The sequence below is a fragment of the Pteropus alecto genome, unplaced genomic scaffold (genome assembly GCF_000325575.1).
Source record: "Pteropus alecto unplaced genomic scaffold, ASM32557v1 scaffold3, whole genome shotgun sequence".
NCBI lineage: Eukaryota > Metazoa > Chordata > Mammalia > Chiroptera > Pteropodidae > Pteropus > Pteropus alecto.
The window spans coordinates 14,327,759-14,351,320 of record NW_006442484.1 but is presented as its reverse complement, the minus strand read 5'-3'; the positions used below and the strand labels follow the sequence as shown (position 1 = coordinate 14,351,320).

The following is a 23,562-nucleotide window of genomic DNA, read 5'->3' as shown; positions in this document are numbered from 1 at the left end:
TCTTGGTTCTGCTATGAACAGTATTCATTTAAACCCTAACATTGTATATGCTGTGTGTGTATTGATTATCATTTTAAAAAAAGAACTTTCTGTTCAAAGTATGGAAGTTTAATTATGATTATAGAATATAACCTATATTTTATCAACCTAAAAAATGTGAAAAATGAAAAAGTAAATGTAACAGATGTTAAGAAGAGCAGGCATGACTGCTACTACTAAAATCTTCATGTTATATAGTGGTTCTCAAACTTCGTTGGTATTAAAATCACCTGGAAAGCTTTCAAAATTTTGTTGCCCAAACTACATCATACTGATTAAATGAAAATCCTTGAGAGTGGGACCTAGGTATGAGCTTGTTTGTTTGTTTATTTGTTGTTTTAAGTTTGTCAGGAGATTCCAGCATGTAATCAGATTTGGGATCCAGTAGTCTAAAGTTTGTGTAACTAGAACTAGAAGCTGAAATATATTCTCTAAAGTTACAAATGTGATGAATAGTGCAGTCATTCTTATAGCTACCTCATTGGGCAAAAGGAGGAGGAGGTGAAGTAGGAGGGTGCTTGTAGTGAGCCAAATTTTCCTTACTGGGAAGCCAAATCTTTTGTAGTGGGATGTGGTGACAAATCAAATTCAGCATTTTGTTTCAAAGTTAGTATGTTAGTCATTTTATTTTGCTTGCAGAGAGGAAATGCCGCTTGAGTCATGTTCCTAAGTTTGTGAGAATCTGTACTGTCTTTTTATATAGATTGAGTTAACTAGAGCTAGATCATAACTAGAGCTAGATCAGTGATGTCATTCTGAATAACTTATCTGGATATTAAAATCAACTTACTAAAGCAAACATAGTTTACAGTTTTTAATGAATAGACACAGTTTTCTATAAAAGACATTTCGACAAATGTAGTTTGCTCCAGCAAAAATTTTAGACACCAGCTTAAGTGTTAATAGTCCTTAAAACAATCAATAAAGTCACTTTTCTTTCTTAGCAAATAACTTAGGCAGAAGCTGAACTTTTTGAATGCGAGGTGCAAAATTATTATGATTTTGTTTTAAATTTTATGGTAATAGAAATGTACATGTATTCCAGCCTTTTCCTTCTCTAATTGCCTCAGCTTTTATCACCCTTGGCTATGCATTAGAATCCCCTGGAAAGCTTTCGAAAATCAGTATTCTGTTTTTAAAATTTCTTCATTAACAACTGTTAACTGGAGCCTAGTGCCCAGATCTCAGAGATACTAGTCAGGCTAGAATGAAAGAATATGATTTTATGATTTTCTCTTTCCACAGACGTCAATAGATAATATCTGGAATTGAAGAGTAATGAAATTGCAAAATAAGCATATTACCTAAGATTATTAAGGTTGCCTTTCAGGAGTTCTATTGGGACTGGGGGTAAAGAGGGATGAAGGTGGGGACAATTGCTCTTCATTATAAGCTCTGCTATGTGCTTTTTAAAAAATAAAAACTATGTTCATGAACTACATTGATTTAAAAAAATGGATGGAAAAATATCATTCTCTTACATTTTGAAATAATAAAATGTTTATTATGAGAATTATTTATGAGATTTAATAAATATTTTAAATGTTTATGAGAATCAAAATTTATAAAATCAATAAATTAGGATGTCATTTTGTTTTAAAAATAATTCTAAACTTTTAAAAAAATATCTTTTCAGGAAGTTTCTTACCGATTTTTTAAAGTAAGCTTTCTACTAAAGTATGTCATATGTACAGATGCCCTCATCGTAAGTGAACAGCTCTGTGAATTTTTTGCAAAAGGAACACTCCTGTGTGACCATCATCTAGGTCAAGAATTACATTGCCCAAAGGCAATGTAAATAAATTACATTTATTTATCCATTCCAGGAAGTTCAGGGTGCACTGCCTTCAGTCACTGTCCTCTCCTCCTCCAACCACGGTTCTGACTTTCAAAACTATTGACTAGTTTTTTGTTTTGTTTTGTTTCTGAACATTATATAAGTGGAATTGTACATTACACTCATTTGTCTTTGGCTTCCTTCCCTGAACAGCATGTTTGTGAAATTTATCCTGTCATATTGTATAGCTGTAGTTTGCTCATTCTCCTTGTTGTGTGGAATTCCGTTTTAAGGATATGCCACAATTTATTTATCCATTCTACTATTGATAGACATTCATGTTGTTTCCAATTTTAGTCTGTTATGAAGGGTACTGCTGTGAAGATTCTTGTGGGTAGCTTTTCTGTTTGTAGATTTCGCTAAAATAAGTTTAGGAGTTATTGCCAAGGAAATTGCATTTGGGTATTAAATTATTATGAAGATAAGCATGAAATTAGCTTTTCATATACAAAAGTCTTGTGTGTGTTTTTCAGACTGTATATGTAACGTACCCTTCTGTCATTCAGCTTCTTTATGGGTAGTGAAGCTTGAACTAATTTGTATTCTACCTTTTGAACAAAGAAATAGTTTGACCTATGAAGTACACTTGATATTAAATGGCAATACAGGTTGGTGATAGTAAAGCTCTGGGTATGTATAAATTAAGCTACGTCTTCTCAGGTTTCCCAGCAGCCTGGAGAATAATAATCAAAGGGTCAAGAGTAACAGATTTTGATTCTGGTGTCTGAATTGTAAGGCAAACTCTGTCCCCTTAACTCTTCACTTCTAGCCCTGTGTTTGAGGTGTGCTGGTACACTGTTTTAGTTGGTGGACTGTGTTCTTGTCGTTAGCTCCTAAACTGCCCCTCCAGTTGCCCACAAACCAGTATTTCAGAACATGCCATCTAATCCTGGCTTAACTGTCTAATCCTAGTTTTATTCTAATTTACCTCTTTAGAGTTTGTCCCATTCTGTCTTCTCTTTGTTTACTCATAACCTTCCTATTTCGCAGCTGTTTGACTTTGTGCCCCTCACCAAGGGTGTCTCCAAATAAACAAACAGGCAAGGGACTCATATCCACTTGTCAATGTTTGGGCGTTAACATGTTTTCTCCTGACTGGGGTTGTTGCCCCTGATTGGTTTTCCTCCAGAAATTTTCTTTGTTTGCCAAATTCATCTAGTGTTTTAAATTTGAGCTTGAGAATTTTAAACTTCCCGCACATGGAACCTATTGAGGGTGTTCTCTGAAAGGGAAAGGTCTGTGAGTCCCATCTTGGATCTACTGTTCATTTAACTCTGGTTTATGACAAGATCTTCAATCACAGGGGATTCATTTCTCCTTAACCACACAGAATAACCTCTGATCTGCCTCAATTTACCTAGACCTGACATAATTCTAGTCCAGGGTACATAGGTTAGACTGTCAGCCCTGGCACTTGATAGGGTCTCCCCAACTGTAAAATATGCAGACTTTACTGTTTGACTCCAGGATTTCTCCTTGGAGCGTGGGAGAAATAAGCACTTTATTTTAGCTTGGCCTTTCCAGAGGCACAAACTCCTAATGCCACGTAGCTATGGCTGTTTGCAATCAGGGAGCATTTGCCCCTGGTACATGTGAAACAATGAAGTAGGACGTTGTTGCCTGCTTCTGTAATAGGAAGTCGCCCTCTTATTGAAGGCATAGCCCTTCAACTCCAGCTCCCAACATTTCATTTGCTCCTTTTTGGCCTTGGTTAAGGTGTTCACATAAGACTTTCTGGCTTTTCAGGTGGGCTAACTGAAGCCTGGTGGAAGGGAAGGGATAGAAGAATAGTTGATTTAAAGGTTAAGATCTACCTCAATGCCCAGTGTTAACCATCCATGAAAATATCTGGTATCCATAAATGTTATCAGCCCAGATTGTCAGCTACTTTTACCTCTTAAAACTACAAAATTTACCAAACTTTAGATCCATGCTTTCTTAATTGTTAGAAAAGCATTTGTATATAATCTCCTTTTACTCTCATTTTTAGATTTAGGTTTGATGTTAAGTGCTTATCTTGACTTAAAATTTCAGAACAAAAAAAGCAATATCATTTTACAACTTCTTGAGAGCATTAAAAATCCCCATTTTCACATAAATGTTTTTTATATTTGAGTGAATATTTATTTAAAAAATTTCTCTAGAAATACTTGCATTGTAATTTTTTTATTATGGTCTATTTGAGATTCTTTTGACAGTTAAAAAAATCCCAGTTGTGTAATTGAGAGATGCTCATATGTGCTATTTTTGTGTCCTTGACTTCCTGATAGCTTCTTATTTCTTCATTCTAACATCCTCCTGTTGCTTTTTTAATCTTAAAGCACAAAGACTATCTCATCTTAAAAATAATACTTGAGTATACACAACATGCTGACTTTCATCAGCTTCATAAGTAATCTCAATAATTTGAATCTCACTGACATCTTTAGTACAATAATGGTTATTTATTAAAATACTTTTTTATAGACAGATTTATTGAAGTGTAATTTACATATAGTAAAATTCACCCTTTTAAAGTGTGCAATTAGATGTGTCTGGACAAAGTTATACAGTTGCGTAATCATCCAAATCAAGATGGAGAAGACTTACATCACTCGAGGAGGTTCCCTTGTGCCCCTAGGTAATCAGTCCCCTCCCTTAACCTCTAACTCTTGACAACAACTGATCTGAATTCAGTCCCTATAGATTGTTTTTTTTCCTAGACTGCCATATAAATGGAATCATACAATAGGCAGCATTTTATGTCTGGCTTCTTTCTCTAACATAAAACTTTTGAGACTGATTTATTTGTTGAATATATCATTTCTTTTTATTGATGACTAATATACCATTGTATAGATGTACCAAAATTTGCTTAGCCATTCACCTGTTGGTGGACATTTTGGATTGTTTAAAGTTTTTCATGGTTTTGGATAAAGCTACTATAAACATTCACATGCAGGTCTCTGTGAGGACATGTTTTTCTTTCTCATGTAAATACTTAGGAGTGGGATTGCTGGGACGTGTGGCAAATGTATGTTTAACTTTGTAAGAGACTACTTTTCTGTTTTTTAAAGTGGGTACATATTTTTCATTTTTACCAGCAAATATGTGAGAATTCTAGTCACTCTGCATCCTTGCCAACATTTGGCATTACAAATCTTTTTAATTTTAGCCATTCTAATAGGTATATGTAATGGTATCTTATTATGGTTTTAATTTACAGTTCTCAGATGACTAATAGTGTTGAGCACATTTTGTGTGCTTACCGGCCACCTGTACATTTATATTGGTGGTGTGTCTATTCAGATCTTTTGCCCATTAAAAAATTGGATTATCTTCTTCTTATTGAACTGTATGAGTTATTTATATATTCTGAATAAAAGTCTTTTATCACCTCTTACATATTCTCCTAGCTGTGGCTTGTCTTAGCAGTGTATTTTTAAGAACAGATGTTAATTTTGATGAAGTCCAATTTATCAATTTTTTTAATACTCTGTGCTTTTTGAGTCTTATCTAAGAAAAAGCCTAATCCAAGGTCACAAAGAGTTTTTCCTATCTTCCTTTGTACAAATAGTTTTTTTTATCTCTTCCATATAGTTCTATAATCCATTTTAACTCCACTTTTGTATATAGTGTGAGATATAGGTTGAGGGTTTTGTTTCTTTTCATCACATGTCCAATTGTTCTGATATCATTTGTTGCAGACTGTTCTTTCCCCATCCAATTACCTTGGTACCTTTGTCTCAAATCAATTGACTGTAAATGTATGAGTGTATTTCTTGACTCTATTTTGTTCAGTTGATCCATATATCTGTCCTAATGCAAATACCACATTATTTTCATTATTGTAGCTCTATTGCAAGTCTTGAAATTTGGTTTATTCTTATTATGAGAGAATTAGTATTGAGCTGGAGTTTTACTTTTTATAGCTTCTTCCCATTGGTCCTATGTATGTCCTCTAGAATAAGATTATCTCATACTTTATATGACAGACTTTCATCTATTAAATAAATGTTTGCACATTTTAATTTGGACTAAGTCTCCATAAGCTCTACATTTTTTCATCTAGGACATTTTTGTCTTTTTATCCTCAGAACTTATCACATTCTAGGAGCTTCATAAATATTTGTTGATGGAGTTGAATTGAGCTCTCTAGAATAATTGTTCATTAAAGTCCTTAAAGCACGTTACTTGAATTCAACAAATGTAGCAAAAAAGCATAATTCCTGTGATATTCATGCCATTAAGAACCAGAGTTCTTTTAATGAAGAAATGAATACTTTTGGTCTATTGCATCATAACTGGTTTGTTTTTACATACTGGAAAAGTCTTGATTTTATTTCTAATTTTACTTTCAAAGTTTTATGTGTACATTGTTTAATAAGTCAGTAGCTCTTAAGGCTCTTTATTAAAAACAGCCATCTCCTGGTATCCCCCAACCTTCCTCTCTACAGTTTCAAATTCTCCAGAGCTATCACTTTCAACTCTTTAATTCTTTGGCTATTCATACCATATCTCTTAATAATGTGCTTATGTTACAACCTTTTCCCCTCCAGTTTTAGTAAGTATCCATTGGGTTTATTTTCATACTTTGTGCGAGGTACTGTTTGGGCCAATTCAGTATGGAAACTTGTTCCTTTTATTTGGGGAATTTTAAAAGAATTATTAAAATTAATGTTATTTATATATCCTCCCTGTTTCTCTTTTTTTCTTTCCACATAATTTATATATTGGATGTCTTGAATTGGTCAAATAACATTTTCATCTCTTTTTTACCTTTTTTTCAACCCGTTATCTTTTTGGCCTCCTTTGTGAGAATTTCCTTCAACTTTATCTTCCAGTTCTTCTAATGAGCTTTTAATCTCTGCTATTATATTTTTAATTTCCAAGAGCTCTATTTTGTTCTCTGAGTATTTCTTCTTATTAGTATTCTGTTCTAGCTTCATGATTGAGGTTTCTTCTCTGAGGATATTAATGAAACTTTTCTTGAGTTCTTTTCTCTTTAAATATTCACTGTTTTCTTTACCTTGATTTCTTTCTGTGTGTTTTGAATTATCTTTCATATTATTACCTGTTCTTAAATGTCTAGTGATCCATCTTTGCCTATTTATACACTTTATTTCACCCTCTCCAGAGGATAGACTGAAACTTTTGCTAGGATGTGGTAGGACATTGTATCAATTATGAGATCTGGGAGTCTTGTTTCATAAACTTTTAACTCATCAACATGTTTGTTGGGAAAACTGGATATGCATATGCAAAAGAATGAAACTGGATCCATATCTTACACGATACACAAAAATCAATTCAAAACAGATTAAAGATTTAAACATAAGATCTGAAACTAAAACTCCTAGAAAAAAACAGGGGGTGACCTTCTGGACATTGGTTACGACGATGATTTTTTGGATTTGACAGCAAAAACAAAAAAAATAAGTGGGGCTACAGCAAAGGAAAAAGTGTTCAATAGAGGAAACAAATCAACAAAATGAAAAGACAACCTACAGATGGGAGAAAACATTTGCAAAACATATCTAGTAAGGGGTTAATATCCAAAATATATAAAGAACACATATAACTCAATAGCAAAACAAACAAATAAAGAAAACAAATACTTGGTGATCATAAAAACAAAAAAAAAATGGGCACAGGACTTGAATAGACATTTTTCCAAAGAAGATGTACAAATAGCCAACAGATATATGAAAAGGTGCTCGACATCACTAATCTTCAAGGGACTACAAATCAAAATCACATTGAGATATCACCTTATACCTGTTAGTACAGCTATTATCAAAAAATCAAAAGGTAACATGTATTGAGGATATGGACTCTTGGTGGCAATGTAAATTGGTACAGCCATTATGAAAAACAGTATAGAGTTTCTTCAAAAAATGAAAAATATATCTACCACATTGAAGAGGAATTTGCACTCAAAAGGCTAATTAGCTTTTCATTCTGCTTCTGTAGATATGCTTGCTGCATAGGCCATACTCAAAATTAACTAAAGACTCATCCTCCCTTTTTCTTGTTCTATCTAAGCAACAAATGTAACTGCCTGAACCCCATAGTAACTCCCGCACTTTGTAACCATCTGAGGACAAATTAACTAATCAGCTCATGCCAAATAAGCCCTATTTAAGCAAAGTTGCAACTGAGCTTAGGGATCTTCAGAGTGCCAGCTCCTCTGGCACTGCTTCTGTAATAAACCTGAGTTCTCCATCTCTCTGAGTGCTGCTTGGTTTCCCCCGGTCTGATTTTTTGCACCATTTCTGCGATAATATGATCCAGCAATCCACCTCTGGGTATATAGACAAAGGAAATGAGATCACTACCAGGAAGAGATATTTCCACTCCCATCTTTATTGTAGCATTATTCACAATAGCCAAAATAAGATAGCTGTCTCGTGATAGGTGAATAGATAAAGAAAACTGTGTATGTATACCACACACACGCACACGCACACGCACACGCACGCACGCACGCACGCACATACATACGATTATTATTCAGCCTTTAAAAAGAAGTTAGTTCTGCCAAATGGCAACATTGATAAACCTGGAGGGCATTATGGTAAGTGAAATAAGCCAGACACAAAAATCAAATACTGCATGATCTCACTTATACATGGAATCTAAAAAAAAGGTCGAACTCATAGTAACAGTAAATTGGTGGTTATCAGGGGTTTGGTGGGAGGAAAGGGGAAATGTAGGTCAAAGTATACAGATTTTCATTTATAAGATGAATAAGTTCTGGAGACCTAATGTACAGCATGTAATTAATAATAACATATTGGTATAGTTGAAATTTTCCAAGAGAGTAGATCTCAAGTGTTCTTACCATATACACACAAAAAAATGGTAACTATGAGAGGTGATGGGTATGTTAACTTGATTGTGGTAATCATTTCACAATGTATTTGTACCTCAAAACAACACATTATACATCTGAAACATATAATTTTTGTCAGTCATACCTTAATAATATTGAAAAAAAGAAATACAGTGTTTTTAAACTCCAGCCTCAGATAACATTAGGTTTTTAATGGTACATTCAACAGGTGACATTAAATATGCAATCAACTAAAGTTCACAGTTTTAAAATATGTACCATGTAGTGGGAAACATGACCACAGACTCAAGGTTTAGAGTAGCATTTACTCACTAAGCTGCACCCAAGAAGGAATGAGAGTGAAGACATATAAACTGTAGTTGGTTGATTATAGCACCTCAGTTCCTAGATTGGCTTTTTATAGACATTTGATTTGTGTTCTTAAAGGAAAAGCATATGAGATTAGTGGATTATTTTTAGGCACCTTAAATCACAAGATGATGTCAAAATGTTATAAAAATATTATATGCTAATATTTTGTATTGTTCACTTATAATTGAGTTGCAGTTTCAGTGCTATTTGTAAAGGATGTTGATAATATGCTTTTGAAAGAGAAGGATCTCAGTATTTGGCCAGCAGGATTGAAACATAAGATTCTATCAGTTTGAGACTACCTTTTCTCTAATTCGCTATCTCTGTGACGTTGTAGCTCTATGTGCGAGATATGATTTTTTTAACAGGCAATGCAAAACTTATTTTGTATTTTCTCAATTCTGAGTTTATAACAATTCTGTTTTTATACTCAAGCATAGCACTTTGAACTTATTCCTATAAAGTTACATCTTTTGGTATGGGCTCTGTGTGTTCAGTCTTCTGATAAATATACATTTTGTTTCTTCATCCAATCTTAATAGAATGGTTTTATTTATCATACCAAACTGATAACTCTTTAGCATGATACCAGAAACTTCCTTTAGGTCACTAATTCTTAAGAAGTTATTCATGGATATATTCTAAAACAGGGATTGGCAAACTTTTTCTATAAAAAGCCAAATAGTAAATATTTTAGAAATTGCATGCCATACAGTCTCTATTACTACTATTCAACTCTGTTCTTATTGCACGAACAGCCATTAACAGTATGCAAATGAATGAGCAGGGCTATGTTCTAATAAAAATTATAGTAGTCCCTCCTTATCTGTGAGGTATGTTCTAAGACCCCCCAGTGGATGCCTGAAATCCAGGTAGTACAAATCCTATATACTATGTTTTTTTTCCTGTACATACATATAACGTTTAATTTATAAATTAGGCACAGTAAAAGATGAACAGCAAATAATAAAATAATTATAACAATATACTGTAATAAAGATTACGTGACTGTAGTCTCTCTTCCTTTCTCTCTCTCTTTCTCTCTCTCTCTATTATTGTAACCATCCCGTACTTGATGTGAATGGTTTGGTGTCACTTGTTTCAGGGAATCCCTTGCTGAAGACTTCCTATAGGTTCAATGTTTTCTAAGGCAACATGTCATAAATCAGAGTATGCTTTCTGTTCATGTTTTCACCCGCAAATATAATGCCTTTTCCATCTTAACTAAACAGTTACCATGCACTGTAGCTATAACTTTCAATTTGAGGTGCAACAGCAAAACTAGCAATTACTAGCATGAATTTCTTTTTCCTTCTTCCTAATTTCATGGGTAGAACATTTATTCTTACTGTAGATCTTAGAACATCAGTAAGTGATTTTTTTTCTTTCCTTATTAAGTCGAGAACTTTTTTCTCGCAAAAGGAAACACTTTACAAAGGCTTCTCTTTGGCATGTCTGAATTACCAGCATCACTGCTCATGTGCTTTGGGGCCATTATAAAGTCACGTAAAGGCTACTTGAACACAAACCCCACGATGCTGCCATAGTCCTTGATCTGCTAATAGAGAGGGCTAAGTAACTAATGGGCAGGGAACATACACAGTGCAGATATGCTGGACAAAGGGATGAGTCACTTTAAGGCAGGATGGAGTGGAACGACAGTGAGTTTTCCTCATACTACTCAGAATGATACACAATTGTAAGAAATTATTTATTTCTGAAAATTTCAACTAAATATTTTTGGACTGCAGATAACTGTGAAACCTCTGAAAGCAAAACCACAGGTAAAGGGAGACTTGTGTTCTAAAGCAAAATACCAAATAGGTGATACTTAACATCAGGAGAGTAAATGAGATCACCTAGGTAGGAAGTGTAGAGGGAGAAAAGAAGAGAGCTATCGACTGCGCACTGGAGCGCTCCAACAATTAGAGGTTTCAACGAGGAGAAGGATCCAGCAAAGCAGATTGAGGAGTGTCCAGTAGTGTAAAAAGACATAAGAATGTGATTCCCTAGAAGCCAAGTAGAGAAATTGTTTTGAGAAAGAGGGAATGAACAACTATAGCAAATGCTCCTGAGAAATCTGATAAAATGAGGTCTGAGAATTGACCACTCGATTTGGCAAATCATTCATAGCTCTGACAAGAGCAACTTTGATAGAATGGTGGTGGGGAAATGCCTCACTTGAGTGGCTTCAAGACAGAATGGAAAGGGAGGAAGATAAGAGTTAAGTAGAGATTACCGTGTCAAGGAATTATCTTGTAGAAGGGAGCAAAGAAACATGGTAGTAGCTGGCAGGAAGATTAGGGTCCATAGAAGATTTTTTAAAAAGATAGAATACTTTAAATAACCCAATAAATACCTTATTTACTCTGTGAGTGTAACATCTAGCAGGCAGATATAAATGTGGATCAGAAACTTGGGAATCAAGACAACAGATAAAAATAAGCTATGAGTAAATATGGTAATAGAAGAGGTAAAAATTAATGAAGTTCTCATGCGTAAAATTGTAAAACGAGGGGGAAATTTTTCATGCTAGAACCTTGGGAAACATTCTCATTTAGAAAGCAAAGGGAAGGAAATAGAAGAATTTAAAGAGGAAGAGAACAAGGATCAGCATCTAAGAAGCCTAGGGAAACAGATGCACAGGAGAGTAAAAGGGTTAACTGTCAATTGCCACAAAGATGTTGCAAAGGATGAGGGCTAAAAGGCCACAAAGTTGTCAGAAGCTCACTTGCAAGCATTATGCAAAAATGGTTAGGAAGATTGTGCATAGTAAAAAAAATGTAGGCAACAGATATAGAGTGATTAGAAAGGAATTTGGGGATAAAACAAAAGTCAAAATAGGGCAGTAGCTATAGAACATGTTGGAAACTTGAATAGTGGGCAAGTAGTCAACAGTGAGGAAAAAAACAAGAAAGATGACTAACGGAGACCTTAATGCGCTACCATAATTTAAAAAGGGAAAATATTGCTAATTCAATTTTTTACTTCATAGAAATTTTACACCACATCTGAATGAAACTAAAGTCTACTTTTTTAGGTGAGAGACTGCCCATAATTGCAGTTATCCATGGAAATAAAAATAGCTTTTTCTCCCATTGAGAAATAGCAAATACAGTCCAAGTTGTACGGACTTTAACCTTTAGCTAGAAAGAAAACTTCCTTCGTTAATGAATATCCATTTTATTTGCCAAACCTGGTTTGGTGTGGCAGCAGCTGTACATTTCTATCTGAACTTTATAAGCAGTTCAGTTTTCCATTGTTACAAAAAATAAATAATATGCTTTGTTCTAAATTCATTGCTAATTACTTGAATTATAATTTATCCAGCTTGGCTACAAGACTTTAAAAAAAACAAACAAAAAAAACCCACAAAAAAAACGCCTACAGCATCCGGTATTCCTAGATAGTCTCCCATCCAAGTACTAACCAGGCCCTATCCTGCTTAGCTTCTGAGATCAGATGAGATTGGGTGCGTTCAGGGTGGCATGGCTGGAGACCTGGCTACAGGACATTAAAAAGCAACTTTTCACTTCACGGATTCGTTTCCAAAACCTTGAGGCTCCTTAGATTAATCATTTACTTAGAATACCAAGACATACATACTCTGGTATTTACAGCAGCCATATCTTTGGATGCACGTGTTGCTGTTTTTAACCCAAATTCTCCTACAGATAGAAAAGAGAAAACTGAACAGCATTATACATTTCTGAGAATCATTTTGCATACCAGCTAGATTTTTAATCCAAGACTTGCAGGACTGAACAATTTTTGTTTAACCTGAAGCTGTTCTCCCGTTTCTTTATATTAACAAAACCACCTTTTCTATAATTTACACCCATATCTCTTGAATAAATCACTTCTGTAAAAAGAAAATAGCAAAACTCTCCAAGAGCATATTTTGATTACACTGAGAATTTAATGAGGCAAACATAAATAATACAAATACTCTAATTGTGTTTTTCTTTTTAAATATGGAACACTTCACGAATTTGCGTGTAATCCTTGCGCAGGAGCTATGCTAATCTCTGTATTGTTCCAATTTTAGTATATGTGCTGCCGAAGCGAGCAGCTCTAATTGTGTTGTGAAGCATAAGTACAGGATTCAGGACTTGGTAACTTGGTACCTGAAAACAGGATCTGCTCAATCTATTACCATGCATGTTTCAACCTCAGAAGTGGGTAGAATACTGACTGACTTTTGAATGTTTATATGAAATCTGTTCATTAGCACTAATCAATCATCTGCATATAAATGATTGATGACATACTATACAGTGAGTATACCATACCACTCTTTAGTATGGTCTCTTTGGTCAATGCTAACTTAATGTTACTTTAATAATCTCTAACCTGTCTCCCCTTCAAACCAAACCACAGGGACCGTGGGTTCAGAGGAATAAGTCATAACATTTTTTCCATTCACCGCAATGTCTTAAAATACTTTCGTCCATAATCATGAATCGCGAATCTTCAACATGATAAAATGACCTCTATTTTATTTGTTTACCTTTAACGTTATTTATTTTTGGAATTGGGGATACATTCATATGTACAAAAGTAGGAAATCTCTTTTAAATCCATGTTCCTCAAGGGTGTCCCAGATATTGGCTGCTCTGGAGGCAACAGTTACCAATTTCTTTTTTTCTGATAATTTTCAGTTACAGTCAACATACAATATTGTATTAGTTTCAGGTATACAACATAATGATTAGACATTTATATAACTTAGGAAGTGAGCACCCTAATAAATCTAGTAACCAACTAACACTGTACATAGTTATTACAGTATTTTTGACTCTGTTCCTTATGCTATACTTTACATCCCCATGACTATTTTGTAACTACTAATCTGTACTTCTTAATCCCATCCCTTTTTTCACTCACTCCCTCAACCTCCCTCCCATCTGGCACCCATCAAAATGTTCTCTATTTATGAGTCTGTTTTTGTTTTGTTCATTTATTTTGTTCTGTAGATTCCACATATAAGTGAAATTATGTGGCATTTGTCTTTCTCTGTCTGACTCACTCCCCTCAGGGCTCTGGTGCCTGCCCTGTCTGCCCTTTGAGTATGTCATTCCTGGAGGTGGTTGGGTGGTGCTCCGGTATGGTCTAAAGCTGTTTGCTGGGTGTGTTGCTTCTGGGGCTTCTTAGGAGGGGTTCCGTTGCTAGCCAAGGTCAGCTGCTGCTTGTGTCCTACCTGGGGCCACTTAGTATGAGCTACGAAGTGATCTGCAGATAGTCGCCACTTGTTCTAGACTTGGAGATGCCTGGGAGAGGCTAAGTTGTAAACTAGGCCTACTGCTGCTAGTGCCGGGCTTGGGGCTGCTTAGCAAGAGGTACGGGACATGCCAAGGCCAGATGTCTCATTTGGGATATTTTAGGAAAGTCTGCAGCATAAGCCAAAACAGGCCATTTGTATGCAAAAGCCACTGGAAGCCGCTTGGGTGGGCATGCAAGTTAGGTGGGGCAGGATCTCAGAGCAGCATCAGGGTTAGTGAACGGGATGTTAGCCAGGTTGATGGAGACTTAGATAAAGCAGCGTCTATGTCTGCACACTGGGTAGGGAAGGGCTCAGCAAAGGACCGATCTGCCAGCACTCTGAGAAAAAGCTGACCCTCCAGCTCTTGCCCTGGAGCCAAACAATTCGATCCCTCCCTATATATCCCTGGTGCCTTTTGAATGCTGCCCCAGAGCGGGAGCTCAGAGTGAGTGAGTCCTTCAGCAACTAAGTCTGTACATGGGCCCTTTAAGAAGAATGCTTGGTACTCCAGGAGCCCTCCATCTCACTCAGCTACAAACTCCGCTGGTTTTCACAGCCAGAAATTGTTGAGACTTTTCTTCCCAGCACTGGAAATCTGGTCTGTGGAGCCTGGTGTGGGGCTGGCACCCCTCACTTTTTCAAGGGGACCTCCACAGCTGAGACATTCCTCCTGATATTTTTATTGCCACATATGGCTATTGGGCCAGCTTGTTCTGCATCTTCACCCCTCCTACCAGTCTCTACATGGCTTCTTCTGTATGTCCTTACTTTTAGGACTTCTGTTCACACTGACTACAGGCAATGCTCAATGATGGTTGTTTTGTAGTTTAGTTGTAATCTTAATATGGTCACGAGAAGAGACAAGTACAGCATTTACCTACTCCGTCATCTTGACCAGAAGCCACCAATTTCTTGTGTAGCCCTCTTGAAATATATGTGTATATGAAATAACACGTGATCTTGTATAAAATCCCCACAGTGCACAATGTAATATTTTAACATGATACTGGCATAAACATAAAAAAGAAAAGGAAAAAATTGAGGTTGAAAATTAGGAAAAAAGTCCTTGTTTTTCATTGCTTTGGCAAGTGACAAGTATATGTACTCAGGAAACCTTCAGCTTCAGCTCTCTTGTAGCTCAGCCTCTTCATAGTGTCTGGGATATAACAGCTACTTCCTGAAAAGGTCTCCTGGGCCTCCCAGCTGCTCTTGATTCTCTTCTTAGCTCTCATGTCTATGTCTTTCCCTGGCGCGTCCTCCTCTGCCCACCCTCTTAGTGTTCAGTCTTTAGTTGTTCTCTCTTTGTGCTCCACCTAAGTTCCTAAAGCTGTCACCCATTCTCATCGTTATAGTTACCACCCATATGCAAATACTAAATCTGTGCCTAAGGCTTTTAGCATGTGTTCCAGACCACGTTTAAAACCTCTTTTTGGACATTTTTTCCTAGATGTTCTGAAGTTATTATGACATATAGTACATGTTGACATTTAGAACTAAAGCTAATTAAGACCTAGAATCAGAAAAAAATTAATTTTTTATTTTTTTAATTTTTATTATTTATTTATTTTTATGGTGACATTGGTTAGAAAAAATTTTTGGGTTAGAAATTTGTTTAAAATAAAAACTAGAAAACACTTTATTTTGGTTGCAGTCAAATCAGTTCATCGCATTTCTGTAAAAGCTTAATGTACTGTTCTTATTTGCAAGCATAAAATTTAAAATATCCTAGACCTCTATATCCAGCATCTTGGTCTCATCTGTTTTATGAAATGACTAAGCCAAGTAAGCTGAGCTGTGAACAAATGAGGTAAGATAGTACTTTGAAATGGAAAGATAACATAAAAACTTTATTGTTATGATGGTGATGAGTTCTGTTCAATAAAACCAAATATCGATGTTCACTGTCAGTAAGTAAATACTGGTAATGGATGTAGGAGAGTTACAGAGGACAGTAGCTTCAAATTTAGCCATTATAATTGGAAGGAAATGAGATCGACTTATAAACACTGTTTCCATTAGGATGAAGTGCAAGAATAGAAACTCAATTCAAAAGAGCTTAATCACTAAAAGGAATTAATATATCACATAATATATAACAAGAAATCCAGGAGTGGGTTGATTCCAAGGTGGTTAATTCAGTAGCCTACTCATGTCATCTGAATACTCCTGTCATCCTGAATAGTTCCAGACAACATCTTTACCCACCAATGTTCACAAGCACATGGAAAGTATACCCAAAGAATTCTAGAGGCTGTTAAATAGGGAAGGAAGAAAAGAAAGACTAAGTAAAGCAACCCACATCTGCTGCATACATTAGGACTTTGAAAAACAAAACAATACTTAGTGTTTTGTTTTGTATTAGTTCTTTTTCCCATTATAAGACACCAGTTACATACAGGAAGTGCATAAGATCTTATGATAATTTCAAGGTATATAAGAGATGCGATATAATATAAACAAATCCTTTGTGTATACCAAAAACCAGAAGAAGTTTTAAAAAGAATTGCTTTTTCTGTTCATGAGCTTTAAAAAAAATTAAACTAGTCTTTAATGCTTGATTATATCTTGAAAATATTTTGCTTCATTAGTCTGACTTCATTAGCACAGAATTGCCCTATAACTTTTACTATAAAGAGCAAAACAGAAAATAGTCTCTGCATCCTTCTAGATGGTTAAAAAAAAGTAGCTTAGCTGTTTTGAGAGAATTATTATTGTTTTCAGGTTGTATAATAATTCCCACTGGGCCATTATATCACATATTAGCTCTTAAACAATTATGTATCCTTGTTTATAAAGCTGCAGGTCAAAAAAGTTGATTTTTCTGGCAGCAATTAGTAGAAAATTTTTAGGGCCTAATTAGACAATAACATTCATTAGAGTATTTTGGTGTTACAAACAAAAATGTAATTTATATAAAAATCAACGAAGAAGTAAGTCAGATCTGCTTGATCTCGTCTAAAATGATTTTATAAGTAGTAAAAATGATTTACAGTATTATAATTGCTTCGTTAATAAAGATATGTGCATCATTGATACTTAAATGTCAATAGGTAGATGGAGAAATAAGTCAAATAATTTTATTACAAACTGAGAACCTCTCTTAGAATATAGTAGGAAACTATCCTTTTGTTTATGAATTCGTTTTTTGCCTGGTTGTTGGATTTATCAAATTATATGTTAGTAAAACCTGAGCACTTCTATTATAGTTTCTACTCCATTTTGTGGAGATATGGAGGTGAATTAGGGCAAGTATATATCAAAAATTGTTTTTTAATTTTACCAGATACACATTATTCATTTAGTCATTCACCGAGTATACCTTTGAGCACCAGATATAGTGCTAGGCCCTTAGTCTGAGCAAGAGACAAACATATAAGCAAGTAAGTGTGCTAAATGTTACTTATGTTAGGGTAGAAGTCCTTTTAGGATAAAGACTGTAAGGCAGAAGAGGGGAGTAATCACTTCTATCGAAATGTGCAGTAAAGGTTACACCAAGAAAGACATGGGAAAACATTAAAATATTGGCTGGATTCAGAATGAATGCCTCTGTCTCACTCTCAAACAGGTCCTAAAACCTGAGTAATCATCAAACTGATATCAAAGGAAAAAATTATCCAAAGCCTTATTGTTTATTAAAGATGTTTTGTGTTAAATAAATTCAAACCCCAAACTAGGTCGAAATTCTTTATATATATAGATTTTAGAAAATGTTTTGAAAATGAGAACACACAAACAAAATTAAGAATAAATCACAAAATAAAGCCAATTCAGTTTAACAATATTAATTTAATATGATGGACGATGTTATTTTGCAGAAACCAAATTGATGCTGTTGGGTTTTATAGTGAAAAGAAAATAGCCTCATGTCTGTTTAATGTTTAAACTGTATTTATATCCTATATTTACCTTTTTAAAAATAGGCAGTTGAATCCAGTCACACAGAATAAAAAGCCAAATAGTAATGGCTAAAATCGACAGGATTACCTTCCCCCATCCCTCGACAGGAAGTTAGTTAGGTAGTCCATACTAGCGCAGCAGCTGAGATATCAGAGCCACACTGCTACAGTCTTGTTGCCCTTTTCTTCCTGGTAGATCAAAAGATAGCTGTTACAGTTCCAGGTTTGGCATCATTGTTTGAAGTAGGAAGAGAGGAAGATACAAAAGGGCCCTTGCAAACGGAATTGATCCTATTTTAACAAGTTTTCCCAGAATCACCACCCAGTGACTTCTGATAATGTCTCAGTGGCCACACACTGTGCCACATAACTAACTACTCCTGGTGTTGTGTTAGTGAGGGAAGAGGGAAGGAGGGCCTTGGGGAAGGCAACATCAGGCTCCGTCACAAATCCCAAGGCCCGTTTTAAGGAGGAGTGATTTAGAAACCCTGCAGCCACCTCTATCACATAAAAATCAGGTCAGCTCTGAAATCCGTATCAAATAGATGTGTAACTATAGCTGTAATCAAGAAGAGAAAAATTCTTCATTTCATATTGACTATCATAGTTACTGATAATCAAAGTTTAAATCTTGAAAGCTAAAAATAACAGTTTCCTCATGAGTATGACTTTCTGCATGCATGTGCCAAGAGAGATCTCGATTATTCTACTTTTTTCTCTTCTAATTATTGTAAAAATCTTTATTCATTCAGCATTCTACAGTAAGAAGTATTCAGTGTAGGTGTGGGGAGTGGTGGGGAGAAGATATGCCTCATACAATCCTAAATGCAAAAGAAAGCACCAAATATACACGCACCTGATTTTAGTTATTCGGATAATCCAAAATATTTTTAAAGTACTATTTTTGAATTATAATCTAAATTAAAACTCAGCATTTATAGAGATAATTCTGACTACCTTAAAACAAATTTGCAAATTAACTCTTCATGGGCCAAATCTGGCTTATCAATTAGTTTTGTAAATACAGTAGTCCGTGCCCTTCTTCCAAGGTTTTGCTTTCCACAATTTCAGTTACCCGCAGTCAACTGAAGTCTGAAAATATTAAATGGAAAATTCCAGGAAGAAACAATTCATAAACTTTAAATTGAGCACTGTTCTGAGTAACATGATAAAATCTCACGCTATTCCGCTCCATCCCACATGGGATGCGATTCATCCTTTGTCCAGCGTGTCCAAGGTGTAGATGCTGCCTATCAGCTAGTCACTTAGTAACCCTCTCAATCAACAGTTGCGGTAAACGGTGCTTTTGTTCAATTACCCCTTATTTTACTGAATAATGGCCTGAAAGCACAAGAGTAGTGATGCTGGCATTTTGGATATGCCAAAGAGAAGTCTTTATAAAGTGCTTCCTTTAAGTGAAAAGGTGAAAGTTCTGGACTTAGAAAGGAAAAAAAAAAGTCCTGTGCTGGGGTTGCTAAAATCTATGGTAAGAATGAGTCTTCTATCCATGAAATTGTGAAGAAAAAGTGTTGCAGTTGTATCTTAAATTGCAGAAGTTATGGCCAGTGTGTGATAAGTGCTTTGTTATGATGGAAAAGGCATTAAATTAGTGGGTGGAAGACATGAACAGAAAATGTGGTCCTACTGACAGCAGCGTGTTGTACCAGGAAACATTGAGCCTATAGGAGGACTTGAGGAAGGGATACCTTGAAACCAGTGACATCAAGCCATTTACTGCAAGGGATGGTTATGCAAATTTCAGGAATAGATTTGGAGTGAAAAATCTAAAAATTAGTTTCACATAACTTTTATTACATGATATTGTTATAATTGTTCTATTTTATCAGTTATTGTTGTTAACATCTTACTGTCTTAATTTATAAATTGGACTTTATCATAGATATGTTTGTATAAGAGAAAAACATATAAGGTTTGGTGCTATCTGAGGTTTGAGGCATCCCTGGGGGTCTTAGAACCCCCACAGGTAAGCGGGGGGCTGCTGTACTTTTAGCACCCCTTTTCTTGTTACTGCCCTTAAATTTCGCACCTCCAGAGTTCAGAATGAGACCCTTCTGCTTTTAGAGTTCTCATTTAGAATATGCATCATCCATTAAATTCATGCATATTAAGCATCATTTTCTTACCAGATTTCCTTTTTATCTTGTCCTATCTTCAGCCTGTGTTAAGATTTGTTTATTGTTTGGTTATTTTAAGTATTTTTTTTCACATGGTTTGGGTCATATAATCTTGGACATCTCGGTTAGCCTGAAATACTTTTTTCCCTCCTCTCGGCTGGATGTAAGATTCCCGAGTTCCGCTTCCCTTTCAAGTGTTCTAGATTCTCTTCTACTGTTTTTTAGTTTCTACTGTTGATGATAAGTCCCATGCCTGTTCTGTTTCTTCCCTTTATGGGTATTGTTTTTTCTGTCTAAACACTTAATAAGGTTTTCTTTTTATTGTTAAGATTAATGAATTTTATAAGGACGCGAGTACAGATTTGCCTTTTCTATTTAATCCAGGCTGAAACTTGGTTACCCTTTCCATTTATCCACCAGAAGTGTTTCTTCAGCCCAGAGAAATTTTATTTTATTTACTTAATTGTTGCCTCTCCTTCATGTGGTATCTTTTCTCCTTTTGAATATCTATATTTCACCTACTAATTTTCAAGATCTACCCTTCAAGTCTTTTACTTTTCCTCAATATTTTTATTAAATTTCTGCACTGTGCTTCGAGATAATCCTTGCACTTAAATTTCCAGTCTCCTTATTAGATGTCAATATTGATCATCCTTTTTTCAAAAATTCATCTATTCTTTTTAGTTTGAAAGTCATGACTGAGCTTTAGAGAGAGAGAGAGAGAGAGAGAGAGAGAGAGAGACAGACTATGTATGTGGGGGTTGTGGCATTAGCATTTACTTAAATGCTCAAACAATTTTTGTGCAGGAATTTCCATTTTCTAGCCCTTCTCTTTCACGAGATATGTTCTGATTATTCACTCTTATTTTGCTCTTTGAAATGTTGGGGCCTCTCACACGGTCAATTATTTTTTCTTTGATGTCTCATTGGAAATCAGATCTGGTTGCTGAACTATCCTGAATAGCAGGAATCCTAGAAGTTGGAATGGGAATAGTACTTAAAGTTTAAGGACCGTGAGCCCATTAGAGATACCTGAAGGAAGCCTAATGCTCTCTAATCTACCTGAACTCTCCTAGTTTCCAAAGTAGGAAAATACTGTCTTAGGAAAATATACCATATTCAGAGGGCTCAAAGGCAGTCTTACCCTAGGAGTCTTGAATACCCGAAAGCCAATCTATTCCAGTCATCCACGGCTATCAGTTTCTGCCCAGGGTCCTGATGTTGCTGTCCAGTTGGTTAGCCACTCACAGGGCAATTTAGCTGCCTATCAGTTGGCTCTGATGTTATCTAGTAGAGCTGTAAGGTCTATCCAGCAGCCTGCAGGTCTCAGCAGCTGCTTAATTCTAAAAAGTCAAGGAGTTGCACATAGAAGAGAACAAGCCACAGTCAAGTTGTCATGTTTCAGAATACCTTGTATCCTCACTCATTCCAATGCCATTTACATTCTGATGACTCTTGAATTTATTATATCCTCAGTCCCGACTATCCCCCTGACTCATGAGTCTTAACAGTTCAACTTGGATACCTAATGGATCTCACAAAGGTTAGATGTCCAAACCGAACTTACTGCCTTCCCTCAGGGCCCTTGCACTTGCTCATCACTTTGTTGAGACTGCAGCTGTTTCAGATTTTCTCATAATTCCCTTTCTCATTCAATTTATGGGTCTTGCTCAAATCTGTTCAAATTGCCTTATCATAAAAGACTGTTCCTGATAACTCTATAAAATACATCTTTCTCTACATTCCCTATGATACCTTTCCCTGTTTTAGTTTTTTTAATAGCACTTATCACCACTTGAATCATATGCTTGTTTATTGTCTTCTTCCAGTCACCTTCTATGAGAGAAAGACTTTAATTCACTGCTATATCCCCAACACTTAGAACCGTGCTCGATACATAGTAGACACTCAATAAATAATATACACTTCAAGTGACATCTTTATCAAATGTGGATTGTATTTTAAAATGAAAAAGACATACACGTGAATTTTTGTGAAAATGATGTTTTTCGAAATTGCTTTTTTATTTCTACTTTTTAGGCTTGTTTGCAAAAAATGTAATAAACTTTTTACTCTTGCATATGTTTTAAATTTCAGTTAAATTATTTGTTATTTTATTTTTTCATAAAAATACTTATTAGGTAACCTGACATCATTTTCTTTTTAAGAATGAAATTCTGTTTTACCTATAAACTTATTCCTTGATTATATATTTATTACCAAATTATTAATTTGTTTTATGTTAAAAGAAATCTTGTAAAATTATATAATTTCAAGAACATTGGGGGAAAAAGGAAGAGAGAAGTAGAAATAGGGACTTGATTCTTTTCAAATTTTATAGCATTTCAGTATTTTCTTAGATTTCTTGGAAATCCCCTCAGTTAAGAGGTTTGTTTTTCTCCTTATCATATACTCACTATCTCTAAGGGACCCCTCATGGTCCTGACCATGCATACATACTTGTTATAACTTTTTGCTTTTTGCTTTTTTTCTCCTTAGGACCTCAGTTCATACCCCCTAATTTCAATTTTCAATGGATAGAATTTACTTCTATAGGCTAATAAGAAAAAATAGAGAAAATTTAGCAAAATGGTAGGAGAAACAAAAATTCATCTTGAAAATAGGCTTAACATATCTAGTATAGCATATATAATTATATGTTTAACATACTGATATCTGGTTGACATTTATTTTCTTGCACTTTAATGCAGCATCCTTGTAATCTCTAGGGAAAACCAATATTAAGGTTTAATGGAAAGAGGGGAAGTCACTGGCACAGTCACTTGCCATTTTGCTCCCAGTTTTGAAGGGTCATTGTAGCTATCTCCATGGATAAACAGTGGGGAACAGCATGTCTGAAGCTCTTACACTCCCACGTAGCCATATGCCATTGGCAGCTGGAGAGTCTTATAAAAATCAGCACTGGCCCAAGTTCTCGTGCACACTTATAAACACCTCTCTTTGGCTTAGTACTTTACCATTGTAAACTATTTTGTGGCAAGCTGCTTAATCAGAACTCTTAAAATGGTTGGCTTTGATAATTAAGAAATTAATTTGTTTTTGTTTTTGTTTTTTTCAGGTGCATGATAGCTGATGAAGTAAGTGTTTTCATGATTTTTTTGTCTTTTATTAACTTCCACAGCCAATTTTTTAGTGTCTGTATTTGCCGTGTACTCTATGTCTTTCCATATGACTATTTCTTTATA

At 35.2% G+C, this 23,562-nt stretch overlaps 1 protein-coding gene, 1 non-coding gene and 1 pseudogene across 5 annotated transcripts in view; 1 reads left to right on the top strand and 2 right to left on the bottom strand.

Moving 5' to 3' along the window:
• ZRANB3 (zinc finger RANBP2-type containing 3) overlaps positions 1–23,562 on the top strand; it is a 224,717-nt gene that overhangs the window by 51,036 nt on the left and 150,119 nt on the right. For all 4 annotated transcript variants that reach the window (XM_006921034.3, XM_015596758.2, XM_025039574.1 and 1 more), the window contains exon 3: positions 23,436–23,454. In XM_006921034.3, the coding sequence (XP_006921096.3) occupies positions 23,436–23,454 (19 nt within the window). The remainder of the gene's footprint in view (positions 1–23,435; positions 23,455–23,562) is intronic.
• On the bottom strand, positions 12,444–12,562 carry LOC112470639 (annotated as a pseudogene).
• LOC112470426 lies at positions 13,031–13,134 on the bottom strand. The gene has a single exon (XR_003042996.1). It is a non-coding gene; the product is annotated as a U6 spliceosomal RNA (small nuclear RNA).